This window comes from Giraffa tippelskirchi, chromosome 4, assembly GCF_054371585.1.
Source record: "Giraffa tippelskirchi isolate mGirTip1 chromosome 4, T2T-mGirTip1v1.2.pri, whole genome shotgun sequence".
In the NCBI taxonomy this organism is placed as follows: Eukaryota; Metazoa; Chordata; class Mammalia; order Artiodactyla; family Giraffidae; genus Giraffa; species Giraffa tippelskirchi.
Genome location: NC_137278.1, coordinates 64504213 through 64531232, shown reverse-complemented (window position 1 = coordinate 64531232; position 27020 = coordinate 64504213). Strand labels below are relative to the sequence as shown.

Below are 27020 nucleotides of genomic sequence, written 5' to 3'. Positions count from 1 at the left end.
AGAGAATAAATGTACCCATGCTAGAGAATTAAATGCTTTGTTTGAATAAGTAAGTCAGGAGACAAATATAGCACAAAAAAACCCTTGCCATCACTACTATGTAAACAGAAAAATTAAGTATAGAGATACAGGTTTTAAGAAATAATGATAATATGCCACATGAGTTATATATTATAACATCATAACCAGGAAACATAACTTACTTTATAGCTGTTATAATTCGGTCTGACTTAAAATTGGATTCTAATGAATCAAATGTAACAGTACAAAGCACCTAAAAAAGAAAAAATAAAATTCTTCAAGCTTTAATTTACTAACAACAAAGATGAAAACGGAAAAAACATGTGAAAAACTCATTTAGCTTTTAAAGAAATAAGTACATTCTATTCAAAGCTTGCCAAGGTACAATAAACATTTATTCGAGGTACAGTAAACACTAGAAATTATACTATTTACATATAAATATTATATGTAAATCTCAATAATCCAGATGTCTACTATCACATAGACTACATATGAAAGGTATTAGGAATGCTGGAGGAGGAGGACAAGAAGACGAGTATTTATAAACCTGCCCATAAAGGAATCCTCAATAAAAGTTCAGCCAATAAAACTTCCTGCTTAAAACTGGAAAAAATAAAAAAAAAGTCAATCTAAGAAGACTGGAGGGATATAATATAATCCAGAGACCCTACACTGTATCATTCATAACATCCAGGATACAACCTACAAGAAAACAGAAAATAGGGGCCCATTCTTAAAAGACAATGAATAGCGACAGATCCTGAGTGGATTCAGATGTTGGATTAAAAGACAAAAGATTTTCAATATCTACTATAATTATATTCAAGGACATAAAAAAGAACCAATAGAAATTCTAGAACTGAAAAATAATATAATGCAAATAAGATAATGCAAGAGTCAGTGAATATGAACAAGGATTTGAAGAAATTGCCCAACCTATAGAAAAAAAAGCGGGGAAAAAAAAAGAACACAGCCTCCAGGACCTATGGGATAATATCAAAAGGCCTAAACATATGTACTGGCAATCCCAGTATGAGAGAAAAGTGAGAATGAGATAGAAAAAATATTTGAAGAAATTACAGCTGAAATTTCTCAAGTTTGATGAAAGATACAATAATTTACAGGTTTAAAGCTCAGGAAACTCTTAGCAGTATAAATAAAAGAAAACCACACTTGTCAGTCATGCTGCTGAAAACCAAAGACAAGGAAAACCTTGAAAGCACCCAGATAAAACAATCAATTACAGGGACAATGATAAATGAATGAGCCCTGACTTCTCATCAGAAAAAGGAAAACAAAAAGGAATAGGCCATTTCTTTGAGTGCTAAAAGATATCACCCCAGAATCTATATTCTGGCAAAAAGATTCTTTGTAAAAAGATAAAGACATTTTCAGATAAATGAAAAATAGGAATTTGTTATCATAAGATCCAAAGGACAATACTAAACGAAGTCTTGTCAGATTGAAGGAAAATAACACCAAATGGAAACTTGGATCTTCAGGAAGAAATAAAAACTGTCAGAAATGTCAAATATGTGGGTCAACGTAAAAGTCTTTTTTTTCTTTAAATACATAATTGTTTAAAATAAAGGTCATAATGTTGCCTTGTAGAGTTGTAACACATGTAGATATAACTCGTGAAGTAAATACAGCATAAAGGATAGAATGAGGGGCAAATATACCTAAATGGGTGCAAACTTCACTCATTTTGTGTGAAGTGGGAAAAATTAACTGTAAAAAGACTATGAAAAGTTAAGGATGTATACCATATTCTCTAATAGTAACCATATAAAATAATATAGAAGTATAGCTAAAAAAAAGCAAATACACAAATTAAAATGGAGATTTTAAAAAATATTCAATTAATCCAAAAAGATGGCAGAAGGAATAGAAAAAAAAAAAAAAGAGGGGCTAGACAAAAAACAAATAATGACAGACTAAAGTCAATTAATAATTAAACTGAACATTAATGAACAAAACACTCCAGTTAAAAGGCAGCGATTGTAAGAATGGTTAACAAAAGTATACAAAATATCTTAATGGAGCTATTTATTTTAACTTTTGGGAATTCCCTTGTGGTCCAGTGGATAGGACACCACACTCTCACAGCCGAGGGCCCAGGTTCAATCCCTAGTTGGGGAACTAAGATCCCACAAGCGACTCAGCATGGCCAAAAAAATAAAAATAATAAACTTTTACCAAAAGGCATAAAAGAAAACACAAATCAAAGAAGACAGATTATATTTATTGAAAGACTGATTGAAATTGTAAAAATATCATATTTCACTCATTCCATAAAGTCAGTGCAAAGCCAATCTAAATCACTGATTTAAATGAAGGATCAAAGGTACCAGAATAGCTAAGACAATTTTGCGGGGGAGGGAAGGAAGAATAAAAAGGGAGGTTTTGTCCCTCAGGTATTAAAATATATCCCCCAACTATAATAATTAAAGGAGTCTGACACTGGCCCAGGGAACTCACAAACAATGGAACAGAGTATATAGTTCAAAAATGTACATTTTCAATTGAGAAGGTGACTAAAAATTAATGGGAAAAAATGAATTTTCAGTAAACACTGTTGCAAAACTGATTCACTCTGGAGGGTTTTGCCTCACACCATTTATAGGAATAAACTCCAAGACAGATATAGCTAAAACTAGAAAGTTAATAATAGGTGCATAATTCTATGCCTTTGGAGTAAGGACTTCTTAAAGAAGATCTCAAAACTAAAGATTTTAGGCTCACTGTAGACATATATAGGCATGCCTCATTTTACTGTACTTCACTGTATTGTGTTTAACTTTTTAATTATTTGCCAATAATGATTTTTTTAAAAGCAAGCTGAAGGTTTGTGGCAAACCTGTGTCAAGCAGGTATGTCAGCACCATTTTTCCAACAGCATTTACTCCCTTCTTGTCTTTGTGTCACATTGTAGTTAATTCTTGAAATTTTCAAAACCTCCACCAGCAAAAAGATTGATTTGTTGAAGGCTCAGATGATGGTTAGTGTTTTTTTAGCAGTATTTCTTAATTAAGGTTTGCACAGTTATTTAAGACATAATGCTATCATACTATGTACTATAGACTACAGATAGTTTAAAACGTAAGCTTTATGTGTGATGGGAAACCAAAAAATTTGTGTGATTTGCTTTGCTGTGACATGTATTGTGCTGGTTTGAAACTGAACTTGCAGTATATCTGAGGTATGCCTCTAGTAGACTACCACGAACAAAGCTAGAAGGCTTATGGCAAAGAGGGAGATGATACATACAAATTGTGGTTGCTAAAAAGGATTCATATTTAAAACACATAAGAATTCACTAAAAAATAGCATGAAAAAGACAGTAAACCATATTTTTAAAAAAAGAAAAAAAATCGGTCAAAGGATATAAGCAGATAATTCATGAAAGAGCAAACCTAAACTAGGGCTACCACTTTGTTGAACTCTAGGGACACTATCTATAGGAGTGCCCTGGAGGTATGCACCCCACAGGGTATGGTTTATACAGCTGTTATGTTAATTGGCTATCCTATAAAGAGATATTCATTCCTCATCAGGAAATACAAATGAAAGCAATGACATACCACTTTGTACCTATTAGGTGGGCAAAATTAGTGATTTACATAATTAAAATAAAGCATTATACCATACATGAAACAATGCATACAAATATATGTTAAATGTAAGAGAACAGGTGCCTATGTAAAGGAAAAGAACAGGACTGAGGTTCAGGCTAAATGGAGAAAACAAGTGAGAGCCTTGAATAGACCAACAGTGACAATGTCGTAAACTGAGGAGTATGAGTGACTTGGGACTTCCCTGGTGGTCCAGTGGTTAAGACTCCACACTGCCAATGAAGGGGACAAGGGGTTCAATCCCTGGTCAGGGAATTAAGATCCTACATGCCACGTGGTACAGCCAAAAAAAAGGTTGGGCTTCCCTCATAGCTCAGTTGGTAAAGAATCTGCCTGCAGTGCAGGAGACCTGGGTTCAATCCTGGGTCGGGAAGATCCCCTGGAGAAGGAAATGGCAACCCACTCCAGTATTCTTGCCTGGAAAATCCCATGGACAGAGGAGCCTGGCAGGCTACAGTCCATGGGGTCGCAAGAGTTGGACATGACTTAGGGACTAAAAAGAAGAAGAGAGAGATGAGTGACCGACTTAGTGACTAAAGAGAGAGATGAGTGACTTAATTTCGTATACCTGAGATTAAAAGAAAGATGTAATAAAACTACCAGATAATTCTAGAAAATGCAACTAATTCGCAGTGATGAAAGCTGCCTAAGAAGGGAGGGGAGCAGGAAGAAGACACCAGACAGCAATGAGGAAATTCTTGGGGGCAACTGATATGTTCAATATCTTTAAACATATTTTTAAAAAATCAGATCTTATTCTGAATAGATAATATATTCCATATGCTAAAAACCTACACAAATATACTTCTATTAGGACTAACTAACAATCATGTATTAGCAAATAATTGCAGCTTTTTACATATATTACCTGTGTCTGTCCCCTCTGAAATAATGACGATCCGTGAAGAATTTTAAACATATCTACCTCACAATTTATATTCCTAAGTGAAGTCAAATCTCGACCGTCGCACCTATAGTAATAAAGGAAATAATTATTTACAGCAGCCTTGTAAGTCAGAAAAATCACATATTATCTCTTGATCACTACCACAAAGTTCTCTACTTGAACTGCATATCATAATCACCTGCAGAACTTTAAAAAATAATATAGATACCTGGGCCTGATCCTAAGTCCCACTGAATTAGAAATCTCAGGGGTTGTGACACATACACTTGTTAAAAGTTCTGCAGGTAATTCTGACATGCAGTCATGGCTTTGAAGCAATGCTCTACACATGAATCCTACAGAGAGACAGTCAAAACATATCGACAGAATCCACACACTCGTCAACAGGTATCCATTTATAAAATAAACATTATATAATTAATTCCTGTTATTTGAAGGAAAAAATCCTAGTTTCGAGCTTTTAGCTAGTTGTCCCTTGCAAGGAAACTTGCAGAGAGTGCATGCTTCAATTCCATCAAAAAAGGATATGGAGAAAAAAAAAAGGATATGTTTACCTTTTGTACTCATTCAAAATAATACTTCTAAAAACATCCTTTGTAGCAACATTGAAGGATTCTATTATTTCATAGGAATCAACCTCTGGAAATTTTTCTATAGAAGAAAGACAAACCAAAACAAAGATTTTCTCTTTTTGGAAGATAAAATTTCTCTTTAAGTTCACAGTGTCAAATCAATCAACTACTGAATTGAGCCAAAGGAACTGACTGAACATTAGTCCTCTAAGCAAAAGTTTTTAAGTAGGAGAGACACAACTATTATACCTCAAATGTACCATTAATGGGAACTTAGTTTGCTTTCTACCAGTACAATAGTGATTTAAAATCAACTATTTAATTGTTATCTGACATATCCAGCCAACCATTTTATGAGAAGATTTAACTGATATTTTTAAGAGTAGTCTCTCTGTTTTGCCTTAGGAACTTTTATTTTAGTTCACAAATAGAGGAATAATTTTCTTTATACATTACAAATCCCTACTGACTAGTTGTTTTGTTTTTTTTTTTTAATAGATTTTCTTTTCTTTCTTTATTTTTGGCTGTGCTTGGTCTTGGTTGCTGCATGAGCTTTTCTCCAGTTGTAGCGAGTAGGGGCTACTTTTTAGTTGCAGTGTGCAGGCTTCTCATTGTCTTGGTTTCTCTTGTTGTGGAGCATGGGCTCTAGGGCATGAGTGCTTCAGCAATTGTGGCTCCTGAGCTCTAGAGCACAGGCTGAACAGTTGTGGTGCATGGGCCTAGTTGCTTTACAGTATGTGGGATCTTCCCCAATCAGGGATCGAACCCATGTGTCCTGCATTGGCAGGCAGATTCTTTTATCAGTGAGGAAAGCCCCCTGCTGACTAGTTTTTAGTTAACATTTATCAAGTTCTTTCATAATCCAGGTATTTTACATGTTTTTATTTAAATACCTTTAATCTTGACAGGAATCTGTAAGATAAATGTTATTACTGTTATCTCTGTTTTACAGAAGAAAAAACAGGCCTGAAGAGAAGCAAGTTGCCTGAGATCACCCAGGTAGTAACTGACAGCTGTGACCTGAATAAAGATGTCTGCCTAGGCTTATGCTTTTAAATGTTAAGCTACTTTATCTTATTATCTTAACAGTTGATTCATGCCAAGTTCTAAGCACTGTTCTCTTAAGCATTTGATTTATTAAATATAACTTGAAAGTGGCCAGAACATAAGAAATGGCCACAGAGAGATATCTATTGTGTCTTTGTCAGACAGGAATAATTTTTAATATGAATTTCTATGCTTTATGTTGCACTTAGAAAAATAATTAGTAACAAAACATTTAAAATATTATCCTATGATCCCAGAGAGTCATGAAGGTATTCGACTCTATTATTATTACCACTTTTCTTTTTGTACTGGAGTGGGTTGCCATGCCCTCCTCCGAGGGATCTTCCTGACCCAGGAACTGAACCCACATCTCTTACGTCTCCTACTTTCGCAGGCAGGTTCTTTACCACCAGCGCCACCTGGGAAGCCCCACAACTATGTATTATTAAAATCACTTTCTTTTTATTTTTTTTTTTTATTTTTATTTTTTTTTTTTATAAATTTATTTATTTTACTTGGGGGCTAATTACTTTACAATATTGTAATAGTTTTTGCCATACATTGACAAGAATCAGCCATGGGTTTACATGTGTTCCCCTTCCCGAACCCCCCACCCACCTCCCTCCCCCTCCCATCCCTCTGGATCATCCCACTGCCCCGGCCCCGAGCCCTTGTCACATGCATCGAACATGGAATGGTGCTCTGTTTCACATATGACAATACACATGTCTCAATGCCATTCTCCCAGAACGTCCCACCCTCACCTTCTCCCTCAGAGTCCATAAAATTGTTCCATGCATCTGTGTCTCTCATTCTGTCCCGCATATAGGGTTATCGTTACCATCTTTCAGATTCCATATATATGCATTAGTATACTGTATTGTTGTTTTTCTTTCTGGCTTACTTCACTCTGTATAATGGGCTCCAGTTTCATCCATCTCAGTAGAACCGGTTCAAATGTATTTTTTTTAATGGCTGAGTAATATTCCATTGTGTATATGTACCACAGCTTCCTTATCCATTCATCTGCTGATGGACATCTAGGTTGCTTCCATGTCCTGGCTATTGTAAACAGTGCTGCGATGAACATTGGGGTACACGCGTCTCTTTCAATTCTGGTTTCCTCGGTGTATATGCCCAGCAGTGGGATTGCTGGGTCATATGGCAGTTCTATTCCCAGTTTTTTAAGGAATCTCCACACTGTTCTCCATAGTGGCTGTACTAGTTTGCATTCCCACCAACAGTGTAAGAGGGTTCCCTTTTCTCCACACCCTCTCCAGCATTTATTGCTTGTAGACTTTTGGATAGCAGCCATTCTGACTGGTGTGAAATGATACCTCATTGTGGTTTTGATTTGCATTTCTCTAATAATGAGTGATGTTGAGCATCTTTTCATGTGTTTGTTAGCCATCTGTATGTCTTCTTTGGAGAAATGTCTGTTTAGTTCTTTGGCCCATTTTTTGATTGGGTCATTTATTTTTCAGGAATTCAGCTGCAGAAGTTGCTTGTATATTTTTGAGATTAATTGTTTGTCTGTTGCTTCATTTGCTATTATTTTCTCCCATTCTGAAGGCTGTCTTTTCACCTTGTTTATAGTTTCCTTTGTTGTGCAAAAGCTTTTAATTTTAATTAGGTCCCATTTGTTTATTTTTGCTTTTATTTCCAATATTCTGGGAGGTGGGTCATGGAGGATCCTGCTGTGATTTATGTCGGAGAGTGTTTTGCCTATGTTTTCCTCTAGGAGTTTTATTGTTTCTGGTCTTACGTTTAGATCTTTAATCCATTTTGAGTTTATTTTTGTGTACGGTGTTAGGAAGTGTTCTAGTTTCATTCTTTTACAAGTGGTTGACCGGTTTTCCCAGCACCACTTGTTAAAGAGGTTGTCTTTTCTCCATTGTATATTCTTGCCTCCTTTGTCGAAGATAAGGTGTCCATATGTGCGTGGGTTTATCTCTGGGCTTTCTATTTTGTTCCATTGATCTATATTTCTATCTTTGTGCCAGTACCATACTGTCTTGATGACTGTGGCTTTGTAGTAGAGTCTGAAGTCAGGCAGGTTGATTCCTCCAGTTCCATTCTTCCTCAAGATTGCTTTGGCTATTCGAGGTTTCTTATATTTCCATACAAATTGTGAGATGATTTGTTCTAGTTCTGTGAAAAATACCATTGGTAGCTTGATAGGGATTGCATTGAATCTGTAGATTGCTTTGGGTAGAATACTCATTTTCACTATATTAATTCTTCCAATCCATGAACACGGTATATTTCTCCATCTGTTTGTGTCCTCTTTGATTTCTTTCATCAGTGTTTTATAGTTTTCTATATATAAGTCTTTTGTTTCTTTAGGTAGATATATTCCTAAGTATTTTATTCTTTTGGATGCAATGGTGAATGGTATTGTTTCCTTAATTTCTCTTTCTGTTTTCTCATTATTGGAGTATAGGAATGCAAGGGATTTCTGTGTGTTAATTTTATATCCTGCAACTTTACTATATTCATTGATCAACTCTAGTAATTTTCTAGTAGAGTCTTTAGGGTTTTCTATGTAGAGGATCATGTCATCTGCAAACAGTGAGAGTTTTACTTCTTCTTTTCCTATCTGTATTCCTTTTATTTCTTTTTCAGCTCTGATTGCTGTGGCCAAAACTTCCAAAACTATGTTGAATAGTAGTGGTGAGAGTGGGCATCCTTGCCTTGTTCCTGACTTTAGGGGAAATGCTTTCAATTTTTCACCATTGAGGATAATGTTTGCTGTGGGTTTGTCATATATAGCTTTTATTATGTTGAGATATGTTCCTTCTATTCCTGCTTTCTGGAGGGTTTTAATCATAAATGGATGCTGAATTTTGTCAAAGGCTTTTTCTGCATCTATTGAGATAACCATATGGTTTTTTTCTTTCAATTTGTTAATGTGGTGTATTACATTGATTGATTTGCGGATGTTAAAAAAACCTTGCATTCCTGGGATAAAGCCCACTTGGTCATGATGTATGATCTTTTTAATATGATGTTGGATTCTGTTTGCTAGAATTTTATTAAGGATTTTTGCATCTATGTTCATCAGTGATATTGGCCTGTAGTTTTCCTTTTTTGTGACATCTTTGTCTAGTTTTGGAATTAGGGTGATGGTGGCCTCATAGAATGAGTTTGGAAGTTTACCATCTTCTGCAATTTTCTGGAAGAGTTTGAGCAGGATAGGTGTTAGCTCTTCTCTAAATTTTTGGTAGAATTCCGCTGTGAAGCCGTCTGGTCCTGGGCTTTTGTTTGCTGGAAGATTTCTGATTACACTTTCGATTTCCGTGCTTGTGATGGGTCTGTTAAGATCTTCTATTTCTTCCTGGTTCAGTTTTGGAAAGTTATACTTTTCTAAGAATTTGTCCATTTCTTCCAAGTTGTCCATTTTATTGGCATATAGCTGTTGGTAGTAGTCTCTTATGATCCTTTGTATTTCTGTGGAATCTGTTGTGATCTCTCCATTTTCATTTCTAATTTTGTTGATCTGATTCTTCTCCCTTTGTTTCTTGATGAGTCTGGCTAATGGCTTATCAATTTTGTTTATCTTCTCGAAAAACCAGCTTTTAGTTTTGTTGATTTTTGCTATGGTCTCTTTTGTTTCTTTTGCATTTATTTCTGCCCTAATTTTTAAGATTTCTTTCCTTCTACTGACCCTGGGGTTTTTCATTTCTTCCTTCTCTAGTTGCTTTAGGTGTAGAGTTAGTTGATTTATTTGATTTTTTTCTTGTTTCTTGAGGTACGCCTGTATTGCTATGAACCTTCCCCTTAGTATTGCTTTTACAGTGTCCCATAGGTTTTGGGTTGTTGTGTTTTCATTTTCATTCGTTTCTATGCATAATTTTATTTCTTTTTTGATTTCTTCTGTGATTTGTTGGTTATTCAGAAGCGTGTTGTTTAGCCTCCATATGTTGGAACTTTTAATAGTTTTTTTCCTGTAACTGAGGTCTAATCTTACTGCATTGTGGTCAGAGAAGATGGCTGGGATGATTTCAATTTTTTTGAATTTACCAAGGCTAGATTTATGGCCCAGGATGTGATCTATCCTGGAGAAAGTTCCATGTGCACTTGAGAAAAAGGTAAAATTGATTGTTTTGGGGTGGAAACTCCTGTAAATATCAATTAAATCTAATTTGTCTATTGTATCATTTAAAGTTTGTGTTTCCTTGTTAATTTTCTGTTTAGTTGATCTATCCATATGCGTGAGTGGAGTATTAAAGTCTCCCACTATTATTGTGTTATTGTTAACTTCCCCTTTCATACTTGTTAGTATTTGCCTTATATATTGTGGTGCTCCTATGTTGGGTGCATATATATTTATGATTGTTACGTCTTCTTCTTGAATTGATCCTTTGATCTTTATGTAGTGTCCTTCTTTGTCCCTTTTCACATCCTTTATTTTAAAGTCTATTTTATCTGAAATGAGTATTGCGACTCCTGCTTTCTTTTGGTCTCCGTTTGCATGGAATATGTTTTTCCATCCTTTCACTTTCAGCCTGTGTGTGTCCCTAGTTTTGAGGTGGGTCTCTTGTAGACAGCATATATAGGGGTCTTGTTTTTGTATCCATTCAGCAACCCTTTGCCTTTTGGTTGGGGCATTCAACCCATTTACATTTAAGGTAATTATTGATAAGTATGATCCCGTTGCCATTTGCTTTGTTGTTTTGAGTTCGTGTTGAAACATCCTTTCTGTGTTTCCTGTTTAGAGAAGATCCTTTAGCATTTGCTGGAGAGCTGGTTTGGTGGTGCTGAATTCCCTCAGCTCTTGCTTGTCTGTAAAGCTTTTGAATTCTCCTTCATATCTGAATGAGATCCTTGCTGGGTACAGTAATCTGGGTTGTAGATTATTCTCTTTCATTACTTTAAGTATGTCCTGCCATTCCCTTCTAGCCTGAAGGGTTTCTATTGAAAGATCAGCTGTTATCCTTATGGGGATCCCCTTGTGTGTTATTTGTTGTTTTTCCCTTGCTGCTTTTAATATTTGTTCTTTGTGTTTGATCTTTGTTAATTTGATTAATATGTGTCTTGGGGTGTTTCGCCTTGGGTTTATCCTGTTTGGAACTCTCTGGGTTTCTTGGACTTCTGTGACTATTTCTTTCCTCAATTTAGGGAAATTCTCAACTATTATCTCCTCGAGTATTTTTTCATGGCCTTTCCTTTTATCTTCTTCTTCTGGGACTCCTATGATTCGAATGTTGGGGCGTTTCATATTGTCCCAGAGGTCCCGGAGGTTTTCCTCATTTCTTTTGATTCTTTTTTCTTTTTTCCTCTCTGCATCGTTTATTTCCATCATTCTATCTTCTACCTCACTTATCCTATCTTCTGCCTCCGTTATTCTACTGTTGGTTCCCTCCAGAGTGTCTTTTATCTCCTTTATTTCATTATTCATTCTATATTGATTCCTTTTTATTTCTTCTAAGTCCTTGATAAACATTTCTTGCATCTTCTCAATCTTTGTCTCCAGGCTATTTATCTGTAACTCCATTTTGCTTTCAAGATTTTGGATCATTTTTATTATCCTTATTCTAAATTCTTTTTCGGATAGATTCCCTATCTCCTCCTCTTTTGTTTGGCTTTGTGGGCATTTCTCATTTTCCTTTACTTGCTGAGTATTTCTCTGCCTTTTCATCTTGTTTAGATTGCTGTGTTAGGCGTGGCCCTTCTGTATTCTGGTAGTATGAAGTTCCTCTTTGTTGTGGAGGTTCCTCACTGCGGTTGGGGTTGGACAGGTGGCTTGTCAAGGTTTCCTGGTTGGGGGAGCTTGTGTCGGTGTTCTGGTGGGTGGAGCTGGATTTCTGCTCTCTTGAGTGTAATGGAGTGACCAGTATTAATTTTTGAGATGTCTATGGATTTGGTGTGCCTCTGGGCAGCCTGTATATTGATGCTCAGGTCTATGTTCCTGCGTTGCTGGAGAATTTGCGTGGTATGTCTTGCTCTGGAACTTATTATCTCTTGGGTGGAGCTTGGTTTCAGTGAATTTATGGAGGCTATTGGATGGTCTCTTATTAACTAATGTTTCCCCTGGCTTTCAGTCTTATTCTTGCAGTAGCCTCAAGACTTCTCCTTCCATACAGCCTCAATAATAAAACTTTTAGGTTAATGGTGAAAAGATTCTCCACAGTGAGGGATACCCAGAAAGGTTCACTGAGTTACATGGAGAGATGAGGTGGGGGGGGTGGGTTGAAGTGACCAGGAGGGGAAGAGCGGAATTCAAATGTGGAGAGAGCAATCTAGCCAGTAAGCACTTCCCTCTGTGCTTTCCACAGTTTGGAACCCTCAGAGTGATTCACAGAGATACATAGAGAGGGGGGAGGAAGGTAACAGAGGTGAGCATGAGTAGAAAGGGAGGAATTAAGAGGGGAGAGAGAGATCTGGGCAGTATCCTGTTCCTGAAGTGTTCTCCGGTACCCAGAACACCCTCAGAGATTCACAGAATTGGGTTGAGAAGAGAAGGAGGAGGGTGGGAGATAGAGGTTCCCTGGGGGAGAAGAAAGAGCATCAATAGGGGGAGAGAGTGATCGGGCCAGTGATCACACTCCTGAGTAAAAATGGGTCCTAAAGATTGGGTTCTTAAATGTACAAAGTTGATATCAAATATGTAAAACACAGATTAAAAATCTAGAGTAGAGGTTAGACTCTTATAAAACTTACAATCTAAAAAAAAAAAAAAAAAAGAAAAAAGGGAACAGTGTAAAAAGAAAAAAAAACAGTAAAACAGTAAAAAAAGAAACAGTAAAAAAATGTAGAACAGGAAAAAAACATTAAAAAAAAAAAAACACAAAAGGTATAAGATATATGTATGTAGTTTGCTTCAAAAATAGGGGTTTTTTTTTTTTTTTGCAAGTTAATAGTGGGTTATGAAAATGAAAGTTAAAGGTGTAATAGAGGACTTGAAGAAAAAGGAAAGAAGAGAAAAAAAAATTTTTTTAATTAAAAAAAAAAATTAAAAAAAAATTAAAAAAAATAATAATAGTAAAAAATATATATATCCCGGACTTTCTCTGGAGCTGTTGTGAGCAGTGTGGGATCTGCTCAGTTTTAGATAGATCCTTATTCCTGCTTATACTTTTCAAGATCTGTAGGTCCTTTTTAATGCAGTCGGTATTAGCTACAGGGATCTTAATCTGTTGGCCTGTCCCTTCCAAAGCACTTCCCTCTGTTTATTTGGCTTCTGTTTGGAGATCTCTTCAGTATCTAATTTCCGCCCTGCAACAAAGCGGTGGAGGTGATCTCTTTAGGTTCCCTTGTTCAATCGTGCTGTGGGGAGGAAGGAACACTGCAATTCTGGCGTGTGTGTGGTAAGCTCGCAGTGTCTCGGCCGCACTGGGTTCGCCCCCGCTCACGGCGTGTGTGCTTTCCCCGTCTACCCTGCTCAGGCTTCAGGTTACTCGGCCGGGGAGCGGGCCCTGAGCTGCGTGCACTTCCCAGGACTAAGCCGCTCAGGTTCAGGCTCCCGGTTACTCCACAAAGGCGCAGACTCGATTTTGCCCGCGGCTTGTGCCGTTCCCGGTCGGAGCTGCCCAGGCGGCCAGGAGTTTGGCGAGGGCGCTGTCCCCTGTTGGGGCGGTGCGGCTTATCACCTCCCTGGTCCCCGCCTCGGTTTACAGGCGCGCCCGGCTCCGGTGTGCTTTGTGTCGGTTCTGGGGAGCTGGTCTCTGGCTGCGACCCTCCCGGCTGCTGTCGACCCTCCGGGATCTCAGGCAGTCTTTGCTTAAAAACTGGGAGCCTGTTTGCAGTTTGGTAGGGGGTGCCCTCTCTGGAGCCGAGTTTGCCCCTTTCCGGCTCTGGCGGGCCCCGCCTGCCCGCTGTGTCCGGCGGGGGATGGCGCAGTCCGCAGCCGGCTAGCTCTCCTCTGGTATCGCTCAGTCCTTTGTTCTGTGAGCGGGCCGGCAGTGCCTTAGAGTTGGGCTTTTCGCGGGATAGTTCTCTCTCTCTCTTGCTGTCCCACAGTTTAGGTTACTATCTCACGTTAGCTCCCTCAGATTGCCCTCGGGGCACTCGGGCCCGGTCCTTACCCTAGGCAATGCCGCCCGCTCCTCTCCGTTCAGCCCCCACTTGCTGGTGGCGGATGATGCGAGCGTCTGGGGTTCTTTGCTGGGAGTTGCTTTAGGCACGTAATCTGTCGATTTTATTTATTTTTTCCTCCCAGTTACGTTGCCCTCCGAGATAAAAAATCCTCCCCCTCACCCGCCGGTGAGAGGGTTTCCTGGTGCTTGGAAATTCCTCCTCTTTTACGACTCCCTCCCCGGGACGGGTCTCCGTCCCTAACTCTTTTGTCTCTCTTTTTATCTTTTATAATTTCTCCTACCTCTTTTGAAGATAATGCGCAGTTTTTGTGAAAGCCTGACGTCCTCAGCCAGCCTTCAGAAGTAGTTTTGTGAAGTTTGGTCAGCGTTCAGATGTTCTTTCGATAAATTTGTGGAGGAGAGAGTGGTCTCCCCGTCCTATTCCTCCGCCATCTTCTGCTCTCCCCTCTCCCACTTTCTTTTTAAATAAGGCATCAGGTGTTATACAACTTCTAATCTTTTTTTTTTTTTGGCATTTCCCCTCCCCAACTTTTTATTTTGTATTGGGGTACAGCCGGTTATCAATGTTGTGATAGTTTCAGGTGAACAGTGAAGGAACTCAGCCATGCATATACATGTATCCATTCTCCCCCAAACTCCCCTCCCATCCAGGTGCCACATAATATTGAGCTGAGTTCCATGTGCTATTCAGTAGGTCCTTGTTGGTTATCCATTTTAAACATAGCAGTGTGTACATGTCCAAACCAAACTCCCTAACTATCCCTTCCCTCCTTTCTTCCCCACTGGCAACCATATAAGTTCATTCTCTAAGTCTGTGAGTCTCTTTCTGTCTTACAAATAAGTTCATTTGTATCATTTCTTTTCAGATTCCACATATAAGGGATGTCATATGTTATTTCTCCTTCTCTATCTGCTGCTGCTGCTGCTAAGTCGCTTCAGTCGTGTCCGATTCTGTGCGACCCCATAGACGGCAGCCTTCTCTATCTGACTTACTTCCAATCCTTAATAGGATAAAATATAGTGAGAAAAGACCAAACTTTTTCAATGGCAATTACAGATGTAGATAATGGATACAAATAATTATAGAAATACATAATGGCCTTAATATTGATGCTAGCAGCAAAATTTTTGTCTTGAGATATGCAGGTGAGAGGATATTTGCCTATTAGCAGAAAAATTAATAAGAACTATATGTCATGCGTGGTACACATCAGTTTGTGTGACTGCTATTAAGCAATAAAATCCTTTTGTTTAATAATTTTTAGACAGAAACATTCTTGAAAATCTAAATTTTACAATTCCACATGTTAATAACATCAGTTAACATTTACTGAACACCTGCAATGTGCCAGGCACAGATGTAAATGGTTTATTCATTCAATCCTCACAAACCGTATTAGTATTGCAATTTTATAAATTAAACTCAAGAATTTTAAAGAGTATCTTTTAGGTTTTCATAGGACAGGATACAAGGATACCCATTTTGGAGTATAAGAGTTTGATCTAGAAAAGATTAGCAACACCACATACTCAGCAGTTATTGGTGCTCACTTTGGGTCAGATGCAGTTCTTACCCATTCATAGAAGTCAGTTTAACAGTAACTTTGGGATGTATCATTATCACAAGTTTACTCAAGATAAAACTAAGGAGTAACAAGAATAACTGATCTCTTAACAACTGAAATTTTAAAATCTATTATTTCCTTTATTTTTTTAAACTAAAAAAAAATAAAATTTACCTTTTAGTTGTTCCTCTGTATCTAATCTAATCTTGTTAATAGCTTCATCTCTGGAAATCTAAAAGAAAGTTGAAGTTCAGTTGTTATATATGGCATTTATATTTAACATTTCTATTTTTTAAATTACTATACAATTAACACATTGTAATAGTAATCAGATTTCCCTAATGGTAATAGTCTTTAAAAGATTGCAACTGGTTATTGATTTTTAAGAAATACTACCTGTTTAATTCACTTAAATGTATTCACACACTCCCCTTTTCATAAAAATATGACAGATATTCATAAATAAAATTGTATGAGCTATGACAAAAAAGAATTCCCAGAACAATTATATAAACAAAATTCAGGTATACCTACTTTATCATGTTCATGATCTGTAAAAACTGTGTAGAGTTTTTCCATGGCGAGTCTATTTTAAGCAAAAAGTAAAGGTCAGCATAATATGTAGAAACATTAGGGAGTGTTTATTATAAACAAGACTGAAACATTTAACAGGCTAAAATACTTAACATTTCATCATTAAAAATATGTATTTATTGCTCTGTAACACTGTTAATCTGTTTACTATTTATGATGCAGTGAAAGTCGCTCAGTTGTGTCTGACTTTTTGCAACCCCATGGACTATACAGTCCATGGAATTTTCCAGGCCAGAATACTGGAGTGGGTAGCCTTTCCCTTCTCCAGGGTATCTTCCCAGCCCAGGGATCGAACCCTGGTCTCCCACATCGCAGGCAGATTCTTTACCAGCTGAGCCACAAGGGAAGAACACAAATTTCTTTCTCCTCACATATTAGGGAAATCACTCACACATACCTTCCCTTCTAAACGGTACAATTAATTTCATCTTAGATTTTTCTCTCTTCACTCACTCTCATGGAACCAGCTGTTTTTTTTTTTTCTATGCATTTTGGCTGTTATTGCAGGTAATCTTTTGATTGGGTAGTGTTAAAACTCCAATCTCTAAGTAATGGCTGTGAGACTCATACTAAGGGAAATATTAACTTTTTCAGTTTATTTCAAATTAAATAATTCTCTGGTCATTCATTCATAATTTATTGAGTACTTTATGTACAGGCACTATTATAAGGACCGGGCATATAGTCGTGGCTGTATTTCTTTTTGAGAACCTCAACAGTTTCCTTAGATATTCAAATATCTTATGCTTTATACTCTTTTTCCTTGACAGAGAGAGAGGAGAATTATCTTAATTTGGACAAGTACACTCACTCTCCCCTTTCCTTTGAGATTTAAACTTAGGTCCTTGAAGAGAGATGTAGGTTTATCCTTTTAAAAGCATTACACTGCTATTTATGGCAATGACTCTTAAAATAGAAAGCTGGTATTTAGGAAGTAATGTATGGACAGTGCTTCCATGAGAAGTTATTTCTGAGAGGAAATTAAATCTGGTGATACTTTCATATTTTCTTTTGTACAGATGTTCTTACTTATGAGCGTGTTTGACAATCTCTGGCGAAGGGACAAATAACTTCTGAGGTGTCCTCTTGATAACACCATTTTCTTTTACCAACTGCTGGATGCCCTGAATTATTTGTTGTGTATGTTTTACTCCCACTTTGATAGCATGGCAAAAGTCCTGCTGTAAAATATTCTCTGCAGAGGCTTCCAACATGACTAAAAAGAAAAAAAAAAAAGACTGCCATTGAACCTTTTACCAATTTTCAAATGTTTCAAATTTGAATTTTCAAATTTCAATTTTACCATTTTCAAAGACCATGACGTGACAAATCCTACAGATCCATTTTCTACCTTTTTGATTTCTTTCCTCAGAATTAACACAATTCCAAAATATAAACAGTAGTAAATGAATAAAGAAACCTTGATATTTGAAGTTAAGTATATATTCTTCATAAATTTACTGAGGAATTTCTCATTAAAAAAATGAAACAGAAAATGAAATATGCACACAATTTTTTGTAACAGTTCTATAAGATATAATTCAAGTATCATACAGTTCCAGCCTTTAACATATACAACTACATCTATTTTTTAAATGTATTTAAATTGAAAATTTAAAATATCAGCACAGTAGGTGTCCAATAACGTTTCCTGTAACATTTGATGTGACCTCTCACTTAATTTGGTCCTTGTCACATTTTCTAATTCTTGCCTGGGTCAGGAAATCTTTGCAGTGATACTGTTTCAAGTTAGCCAACTAGAGGACCCAAGCTACTACCATAAAACAGTTATTTTTAGTTTTGTAAAGTATAACTCCTGTAGAAACCAGGGAAGCTCCAAAGTAAGGCTTCTAGCACTTTAGCTTTGGTTTCTATAAGGCTGAATAGACTCTTGCCAACCTGTGTGCCATTTCTGCCATCTCTCAACTTGTCCAAAGTCTAAGATCATGTAATGCATAGCTACCACCAAACTAGTGTATTTAACCACATCATGCTGTCATTAAGATTTATTATGGCTAAAAAGTCATAATGAATCACTTCTAAAAAGTCACTTCTAAGGCTTCTAAGCATAATCAAGAATGGAAAAAAAAATCTTATATGCTTTATATGTTGGAATTCCATCAGTCAGCTGAAGCAGATCTGTGAAACTATAATGGAAGATCTAACATTTGTGTCACTGCTGTCTTGGAAAGAGAGGAGAAAGATGGCAGGGCTGAAAGTACTGGGGGAAAAATAGCTGGAAATCCCCCAAATTTGGTGGAAACATAAACCTGCATATTCAAGAAGCTGAATAAACCCTACATAGGATAACCCAAAGAAAGACATATCGTAATTAAACTTCTGATAACCAAAGACAAAGGAAAAAAATCTTGAAACCAGCTAGAGAAAAATGACACCATACCCATATGGGAAAAGCATTCAAAAAACAGCAGATTTATCATCAGAAACCATGGAGGACAGAAGGAAGAGGCATAATATCTTTCAGGTGCTGAAAGAGAAGAACTTTCAACCCAGAATCCTATTCCCAGTGAAAATATTTAAGAGTGAAGAAGAAATTAAAACTCTTAGATGTAGGAGAACGAAGAAAATGTGTCACCCTGAAATGGCTAAAGGAAGTTCTCTAAACAGAAAGAAAACAATAAAGGAAGAAACCATGTTAAGAACATATTAAGCAGAAATATGGGTAAATACAACACACTGGAATACTTGTCTGGAATTTTCTAAACTGTTTGATGGTTGAAGCAAACATTATAACACTCCCCTGTTGTGGTTCTAAAAGTAGAGAAATATTAAACAAATATACATGGAGGAGGATGAAGGGAGGTTAGGTTTCAATTGTTCACATGAGGCACAAAGAAGCTTCCCCTGATATCATGATATGGAGATGGTATATCCTTTCTCTTATCTGTGTTCCCATGACATCGCCTCTCCCTTTCACAGAACTGGAGATTTAAAAACATGTATTTAATGTATGTAAACTGTTACCTCAGTAAATTAATGTTAAAAAGAGCATATGAAGAGAATATGGTAAAGAAAATGAGTATTTCTCAAACTTTGTTTTCACCAATTAAACTTCAAAGCAATTCATTATTAAAGGTGCTTTACAAGAAAATTCCTTATTGTTTTGAGTCTGTAGACCTGTGCTGTTCAATATAATTACCTGCCCCATATAGCTATTTGCATTTAAATAAGTTAAAATTATATAAAATTAAAAATTCAGTTTCTTAGTCACTAGCTACATTTTAAGTACTCAGTAGTTACATGTTCAGGTATAAAACATTTCCTTTATTGCAGAGTTCTACTGGACAGCACTGCCACAGAGGCTAAAATTTTAAACAAAAAAGCTTGTCAAAATGACTGCTCTGAACCTAGCCATTTTCAATAGTTGAAGATAGTGGATTTTTGAGATTAGCTGAAACTATGAATTCTAGATACAATTTTTTTAATAAAAATTGTTACTGGTGTACTTTTTTCCTGAATTATATCCTAGTATACATAGAAAGAAGATTAGTGATATTAAATGTTGACAGTTGGAAACAAGAATCCAAGTGACATTGTGCAGAATAATGGCTGAAGTAATCTAGCAGCTGACAGTGCAGAGAAATTATTCTTGCCCTCTGTAAGGTTATACTTGAGAGATTTAGATTACTAAATACTTTAATGATGAAGTGGTAGCAATTACTTGTTCATATTTTTGTACTCAGAAGTTCCAGGATGATGGTTTTTGGAACCAATATTCACTTTAACACATCAACATGGGGTCAAATGTTCATCTGGTGTATCCTGACAAAAGCACACAGCTGACTGAAAATAGTGATGCAAAAGTCGTAAAATGGATGCTGGTAACTTCTGAAACCACTTTCCTTACAGGCTGGTTCTGAATCACCTTCAGCCTCCTTATAACTAACTACTCAAGACTACCCTGTGACGGTTTAAGCAGTTTCTAATTTCATTCTTCCATCTAGAGGAACAGGTCAGAACCGCAGCTGGAAGGCTGCCTACTGGGTTTCTGTGGCATGCTGCAGATACTGTAAAGATCCTTAGTTCATTCCTCCAGTATCTCTTTAAAATTAGAGTGGTTCAGACACAAAGGCAGATAAAGGTATATGACCATTTAGAAGATGGTTTATTTTGCATCTTAACAGTAATATTAACCATTTGCTTACTACGTTCTAGGTACTATGTTGGGTACTCTACAAACCTTGACTCTAATCTTCATAATGGCCCTATAAAGTAGCCAAATCAATTTACTAATTGATAGATTAGTAAATTTCTTTTTTTACTAATTTTGCTGAAAGTTACTAACTTTCAGCAGAAAAATTTCAGATATAGACCAAGTGAACTTCAAATAGCAAACCAACACTCTACTCAGGGCCCTTTTTGAGATGCTCAAATATAATGTAGGGGTCATTTATTATTCACAGCCTCCCCAAATCTTTAGAATTTTCTCTATATTGTGATGGTTCTCTATATTGTGATGGTTCCCCACCTTCACCTTTAAAAGGGAGGGTGACTTACTCTTTTTACTATTCCTCCTGGTCCCTTGCCCCCACCTCTTTTTTCCCTTCCTGCCTGTAAGTAAGATAAGTTGGCCAGAGTTACGTTAGCCAGAGCTCTGGAATCCCATGGTCAGAGAAGCCTGGCAGGCTACAGTCCATGGTGTTTCAAGAGTTGTACATGACTTAGCAACTATACCACCACTGGTAGCCAGTACATAAGCATGAAGATGTGGGCAACGCCCTGGGCATAGCAGAGTAGAAAGCTATAAAACAATCTAGATTTCTGAGGACATTAGGGGAGCTGCTGTAACTGTCCTGGACTCATTATCTCTGAATTTTTGTTACTTGAGAGAAATTAAGTTCCCGTTTTGTTTAAGCCTTGTTATTTAGTTTAACCATACAATTCCTAACTAACATGTAGATAATACACAATTCCTCTTTCATGTATTTTGTCTATCATCTAGTTCTAAGTCATTATGAACATTCCAAAAGCAGCAGCTGGAAATGAGGTATTTCACATGTTAACTGAACAAAAAAAGCACTAAAAGTTTAATAAGTTTACATTTCATCAAAATGTTCCCACACCAGAAGATTCTGTGTCAGAAACTTCCAGACAACAAATGTCAGGTAGCAGGATAAACTAAGGTACCTTAATTTATTTGTCCAAGTTTGCATGGTTAACTATGGCAGATGCTGAGTTTCAAACCCAAGTCATTCTGACTGTTAAAGGCTATTCCCCTTCAACAGAACCAGCCTTTGATTTTTGTTCATGTTGATTATGGCATTTTAGTTGGAAGGAGTAAAGGTGACCCATGGTCCAGTGCATATCTTTATCACTAGTTTCCTATGAGGAAATACGATACCTCTTTCTCAGAGGACAACAAACAGGCTTAGAATGACTGCATTAGCTAAATTAACATATTTAAACTAATAAAACAATTTACCACCAGATTTAAAACTTCAAATTTTAGACTAGCCTATCAGTCTAAAAATAATTACTAAAATTACCTTAGTAAAGATTTTTGTATTTCAATTAGTTATATAACAGTCTATAATTCCAGGTATTATTCAACATGAAGCAAGAGTACTACCAAAATAGGGCAGCAATAAAACAAAACCAAAATTTTTATGGCTAATTAACAAAACACACATACATTTTTAGAAGCCAAAACCTGTACATAAAATCCAGAACAAATCTACCACATAAACTACTTACCAATCTGACTTTTAGGTGCTCCAGTAACCACTAAATTTAAAGTACTGTTAGCCATTTCTTTTCGTGTTGGGTTAACTACACATTCTCCATCAATCATTCCTATTCGTACTGCCCCTAAAATATATTAAAATATTGTCAATTGTTTAATAAAAACTCAGTTTTCAAGACATTCCAGTAATGGCTTCAATCCCTGTCTTCCACTGTGACCACAATAAAATCCATATTTCTATCGTGGTATTTAAGGACCATTGATTATACTACCTCACCCTATCTTCTGGCCTCACTGGGTGACTCAAGTTCAGCATTCATCTCTGTGATTACGCTCGTGGTCTTTTCCTAGTCTTGACTGTCTTTTCTCTTAAGACAAGTGCTTACCTTCTGATCCTGCTAAGGTACAGCATAAATGTCAGTGACTCTTGAGAAACCCTCTCTGACACCTAACCACACAAATATAAACCTGCCCTTCTCTATCATTTCCTTAACACTGACTATACTTTTATAGTATTGTTTATAAAAATTTGTTTCACTCATGCTGAAACCAAGAACTGTCTCATTCATCTTTGTACTGCTGATACCTAGTCTGCCTTAGTTCTTTCATTGCTAAGTCCAATATCGGGCATTTAGGACACTCAATAATCATTTACCTGAGAAATCATTTGTATATTGCATGAATACAACTGACATGAGCTGTAAGTTACAAACAAGTTTATACTTCAATATTATCTTGAAAGAGTGTGTACCCTGACAATTTCTCAGTCCAAAAATAGAGAAGTTCTTCAAACAGAAGAGGCAACTAAGAAGTCACATTATCTGAGAACATAAAATAATCTCTAACATATAACATATTGCTATAAGAAACAAAACCCAAAGCAAAGATAAAAGTGTCTTAAAGATCTGAAAAAAAAAAAGTGTCTTAAAGATCTGAAAGGACTCTTCTTAGAATGTCATCTAATCAGACTCCCCAAGAAATAGTAAATCAAAGCTAATAAATCTATGCCCTTGCTATAGCATGCTTACTCCTATTTTCTGGAAAAAAAAAAAAAAGTTTCTTTAGTGATCTTAGCCAAAAAGCTGAGAAGTCACAGAAAAAATGTTTTTTATTTTCAAATCCTAACTTACCAATAGGTCCATTCCAAGGAATATCTGATAATGAGAGGGCTACAGAAGCTTTAAAAAAGAAAGAAAATAAGAGCTGAAATAAAAATATTTCATTGCTTAAAAAAGAAAATCAACAGTAATAATTTTAATCTTTATTTTTATACTTACCACCATTAATTGCTAGGACATCAGGTTCATTAACACCATCTACTGCTAACAGATTACAAAGGATCTGGTGCAAGGGAAAAAATGCAAAACACTTAAAAAAAAAATCTTACTTGATTTGGGAGGATTATCATTTGGAATAACATCTTGGCCTAAAATATAGGAAAACTATATGATATCAGTTCAGTTCAGTCGCTCACTCGTGTCCGACTCCCTGCGACCCCATGAATTGCAGCACGCCAGGCCTCTCTGTCCATCACCAACTCCCGGAGTTTACCCAAACCCATGTTCATCGAGTCGGTGATGCCATCCAACCATCTCATCCTCTGTCGTCCCCTTCTCCTCCCGCCCCCAATCCTACCCAGCATTAGGGTCTTTTCCAATGAGTCAACCCTTCGCATGAGGTGGCCAAAGTATTGGAGCTTCAGCTTCAACATCAGACCTTCCAATGAACACCCAGGATTGATCTCTTTTAGGATGGATTGATTGGATCTCCTTGCAGTCCAAGAAACTCTCAAGAGTCTTCTCCAACACCACAGTTCAAAAGCATCAATTCTGCGGCGCTCAGCTTTCTTCACCGTCCAACTCTCACATCCATACATGACCACTGGAAAAACCATAGTCTTGACTAGATGGACTTTTGTTGGCAAAGTAATGTCTCTGCTTTTAAACATGCTATCTAGGTTGGCCATAACCTTCCTTCCAAGTAGTAAGCGTCTTTTAATTTCATGGCTGCAGTCACCATCAGCAGTGATTCTGGAGCCCAAAAAAGTAAAGTCTGACACTGTTTCCACTGTTTCCCCATCTATTTCCCATGGAGTGATGGGACCAGATGCCATGATCTTAGTTTTCTGAACGTTGAGCTTTAAGCCAACTTTTTCACTCTCCTTCACCTTCATCAAGAGGCTCTTTAGTTCTTCTTCACTTTCTGCCATAAGGGTGGTGTCATCCGCATATCTGAGGTTATTGATATTTCTCCTGGCAATCTTGATTCCAGCTTGTGTTTCTTCCAGCCCAGCGTTTCTCATGATGTACTCTGCATAGAAGTTAAATAAGCAGGGTGACAATATACAGCCTTGACGTACTCCTTTTCCTATTTGGAACCAGTCTGTTGTTCCATGTCCAGTTCTAACTGTTGCTTCCTGACCTGCATACAGGTTTCTCAAGAGACAGGTCAGATGATCTGGTATTCCCATCTCTTTCAGAATTTTCCACAGTTTATTGTGATCCACACAGTCAAAGGCTTTGGCATAGTCAATAAAGCAGAAATAGATGTTTTTCTGGAACTCTCTTGCTTTTTTGATGATCCAGCGGATATTGGCAATTTGATCTCTGGTTCCTCTGCCTTTTCTAAAACCAGCTTGAACATCTGGAAGTTCACGGTTCACGTATTGCTGAAGCCTGGCTTGGAGAATTTTGAGCATTACTTTACTAGCATGTGAGATGAGTGCAATTGTGCGGTAGTTTGAGCATTCTTTGGCATTGCCTTTCTTTGGGATTGGAACGAAGACTGACCTCTTCCAGTCCTGTGGCCACTGCTGAGTTTTCCAAATTTGCTGGCATATCGAGTGCAGCACTTTCACAGCATCACCTTTGAGGATTTGAAATAGCTCAACTGGAATTCCATCACCTCCACTAGCTTTGTTCGTAGTGATGCTTTCTAAGGCCCACTTGACTTCACATTCCAGGATGTCTGGCTCTAGGTGAGTGATCACACCATCGTGATTATCTGTGTCGTGAAGATCTTTTTTGTACAGTTCTTCTGTGTATTCTTGCCACCTCTTCTTAATATCTTCTGCTTCTGTTAGGTCCATACCATTTCTGTCCTTTATCGAGCCTATGTTTGCGTGAAATGTTCCCTTGGTATCTCTAATTTTCTTGAAGAGGTCTCTAGTCTTTCCCAATCTGTTGTTTTCCTCTATTTGTTTGCACTGATCGCTGAGGAAGGCTTTCTTATCTCTCCTTGCTATTCTTTGGAACTCTGCATTCAGATGAGAATATCTTTCCTTTTCTCCTTTGCTTTTCGCTTCTCTTCTCTTCCCAGCTATGTGTAAGGCCTCCTCAGACAGCCATTTTGCTTTTTTGCATTTCTTTTCCATGGGGATTTTCTTGATCCCTGTCTCCTGTACAATGTCACGAACCTCTGTCCATAGTTCATCAGGCATTCTGTCTATAAGGTCTAGCCCCTTAAATCTATTTGTCACTTCCACTGTATACTCATAAGGGATTTGAACTATATGATATGGTTCAAAGCAAAAGCTTTGTAGTCAAACCCCTTTCTTTTGGCTATCATTAACTACATGCTTGATCATAGAAAAAATTACTTAAATTAAGCCTCAAAAGTTTCCTCATCTTTAAAAGGGAAAAATAATGGTATCTTCCTAAAAAGTTCTTAGGAAAATTATAGGAAATTCTGTGGATAAATTATTTATAATACTGAGCAGTAAATGTTAGTTAGCTATGTTAGTAAATGTTACATCAAAATATTGTCTTCTGTTTGTTAAGCATACACAAATTACATTGTAATAATATGCTTATGTCATGTACTTAGGAAAATAACTTCTCCAGGCAGTGACATTCTGACAAAGGGATATTTGCAAGGCATATTTATTTTTTTCAAACACATAAAATAGTTAATTAAAGTATATCTATGCGTCATTATTACAGAAGAAGGTAATATTCAGAAAGTAACAAAATATAACAAAGTAGAGGTTTAGAGAACCCAATGATAAAAAATAGGTAATAAAGACTGTGTTGACAGTCCTTGTCTGTTACTAGTATGACCTTTCAGGCCCAGTCTGAACTGTCCCCACCCACCTCAATTACTCTAACCTTTTTTCAAATTTACCAATTTCTTTCCTGCCCAAGGATTTTGTGCTTCCTGTTCCATCTTCCTCCACTCCTACATTGGTTAATTCCTACTCATAATTCAGGTATCAGCTCATATTGATACCAAATAAATGTTAGATTTTAAAAATTAATGTAAACTGCAGCAGCATCACCAAAAATTCTTCTTTTATACTGTTTATAATGTTTGGCCTAGGAAGTATTAAATAGAGATTACATCACTGTTTTTTTTACTGACCTGGAAACAAATAAACCTAAAACAGAACATACCTGTGTATCATAAAAGTAGCCAGCTGGAAAGAGAGGTCTAATTGAGCGATCTGCCAAAAGAAAAAAAACGAGAGATTAAATAGTTATTAACAGAAGTTGCTTCACCATTCAAAACTTTTCCCCCATTAAAGACCAAGCTAAAAAATAATGTTAACTAGCCATTTAATAAAACAAAACAATAACAGCAAAAACAAAACCCCTCGACTAATTTACTCATAGGGACACAGATAAATATTAATATACACCAGGTCCTAAAGATGGAAAACCAGCAGGACAGGAGCACCCAAGTATAAAACTGGGGAGGAACTTTTCATTCTGGTTCCACAGACATCAGAAATCAGTTATTTATTTATTTAAGCAGAGGAAAGAGGCTTAAGACCAACAGCACACCAAAATAAAACCCTTCCTTGGAACTCTGTGTCTGACGAGTGCATATAAATATATATAAAATAGAAATTTTGGCTAGAAGAACTATAAACTACAAATGATCCCACGATATTTAAGGATATCAAAGATTCGAAAAATCATAAACATATTTCAGT

The 27020-nt window shown here is 36.8% G+C and overlaps 1 protein-coding gene across 5 annotated transcripts in view; it reads right to left on the bottom strand.

Moving 5' to 3' along the window:
- PNPT1 (polyribonucleotide nucleotidyltransferase 1) overlaps nucleotides 1-27020 on the bottom strand; it is a 58393-nt gene that overhangs the window by 24043 nt on the left and 7330 nt on the right. For all 5 annotated transcript variants that reach the window (XM_081589528.1, XM_081589529.1, XM_081589527.1 and 2 more), the window contains exons 5-14: nucleotides 26479-26528; nucleotides 23365-23428; nucleotides 23218-23265; nucleotides 22099-22212; nucleotides 17413-17599; nucleotides 16324-16375; nucleotides 15964-16021; nucleotides 5121-5217; nucleotides 4528-4630; nucleotides 204-274 (exon numbers count right to left, since the gene is read on the bottom strand). In XM_081589528.1, coding sequence (XP_081445654.1) covers nucleotides 204-274; nucleotides 4528-4630; nucleotides 5121-5217; nucleotides 15964-16021; nucleotides 16324-16375; nucleotides 17413-17599; nucleotides 22099-22212; nucleotides 23218-23265; nucleotides 23365-23428; nucleotides 26479-26528 — 844 coding nt within the window. The remainder of the gene's footprint in view (nucleotides 1-203; nucleotides 275-4527; nucleotides 4631-5120; nucleotides 5218-15963; nucleotides 16022-16323; nucleotides 16376-17412; nucleotides 17600-22098; nucleotides 22213-23217; nucleotides 23266-23364; nucleotides 23429-26478; nucleotides 26529-27020) is intronic.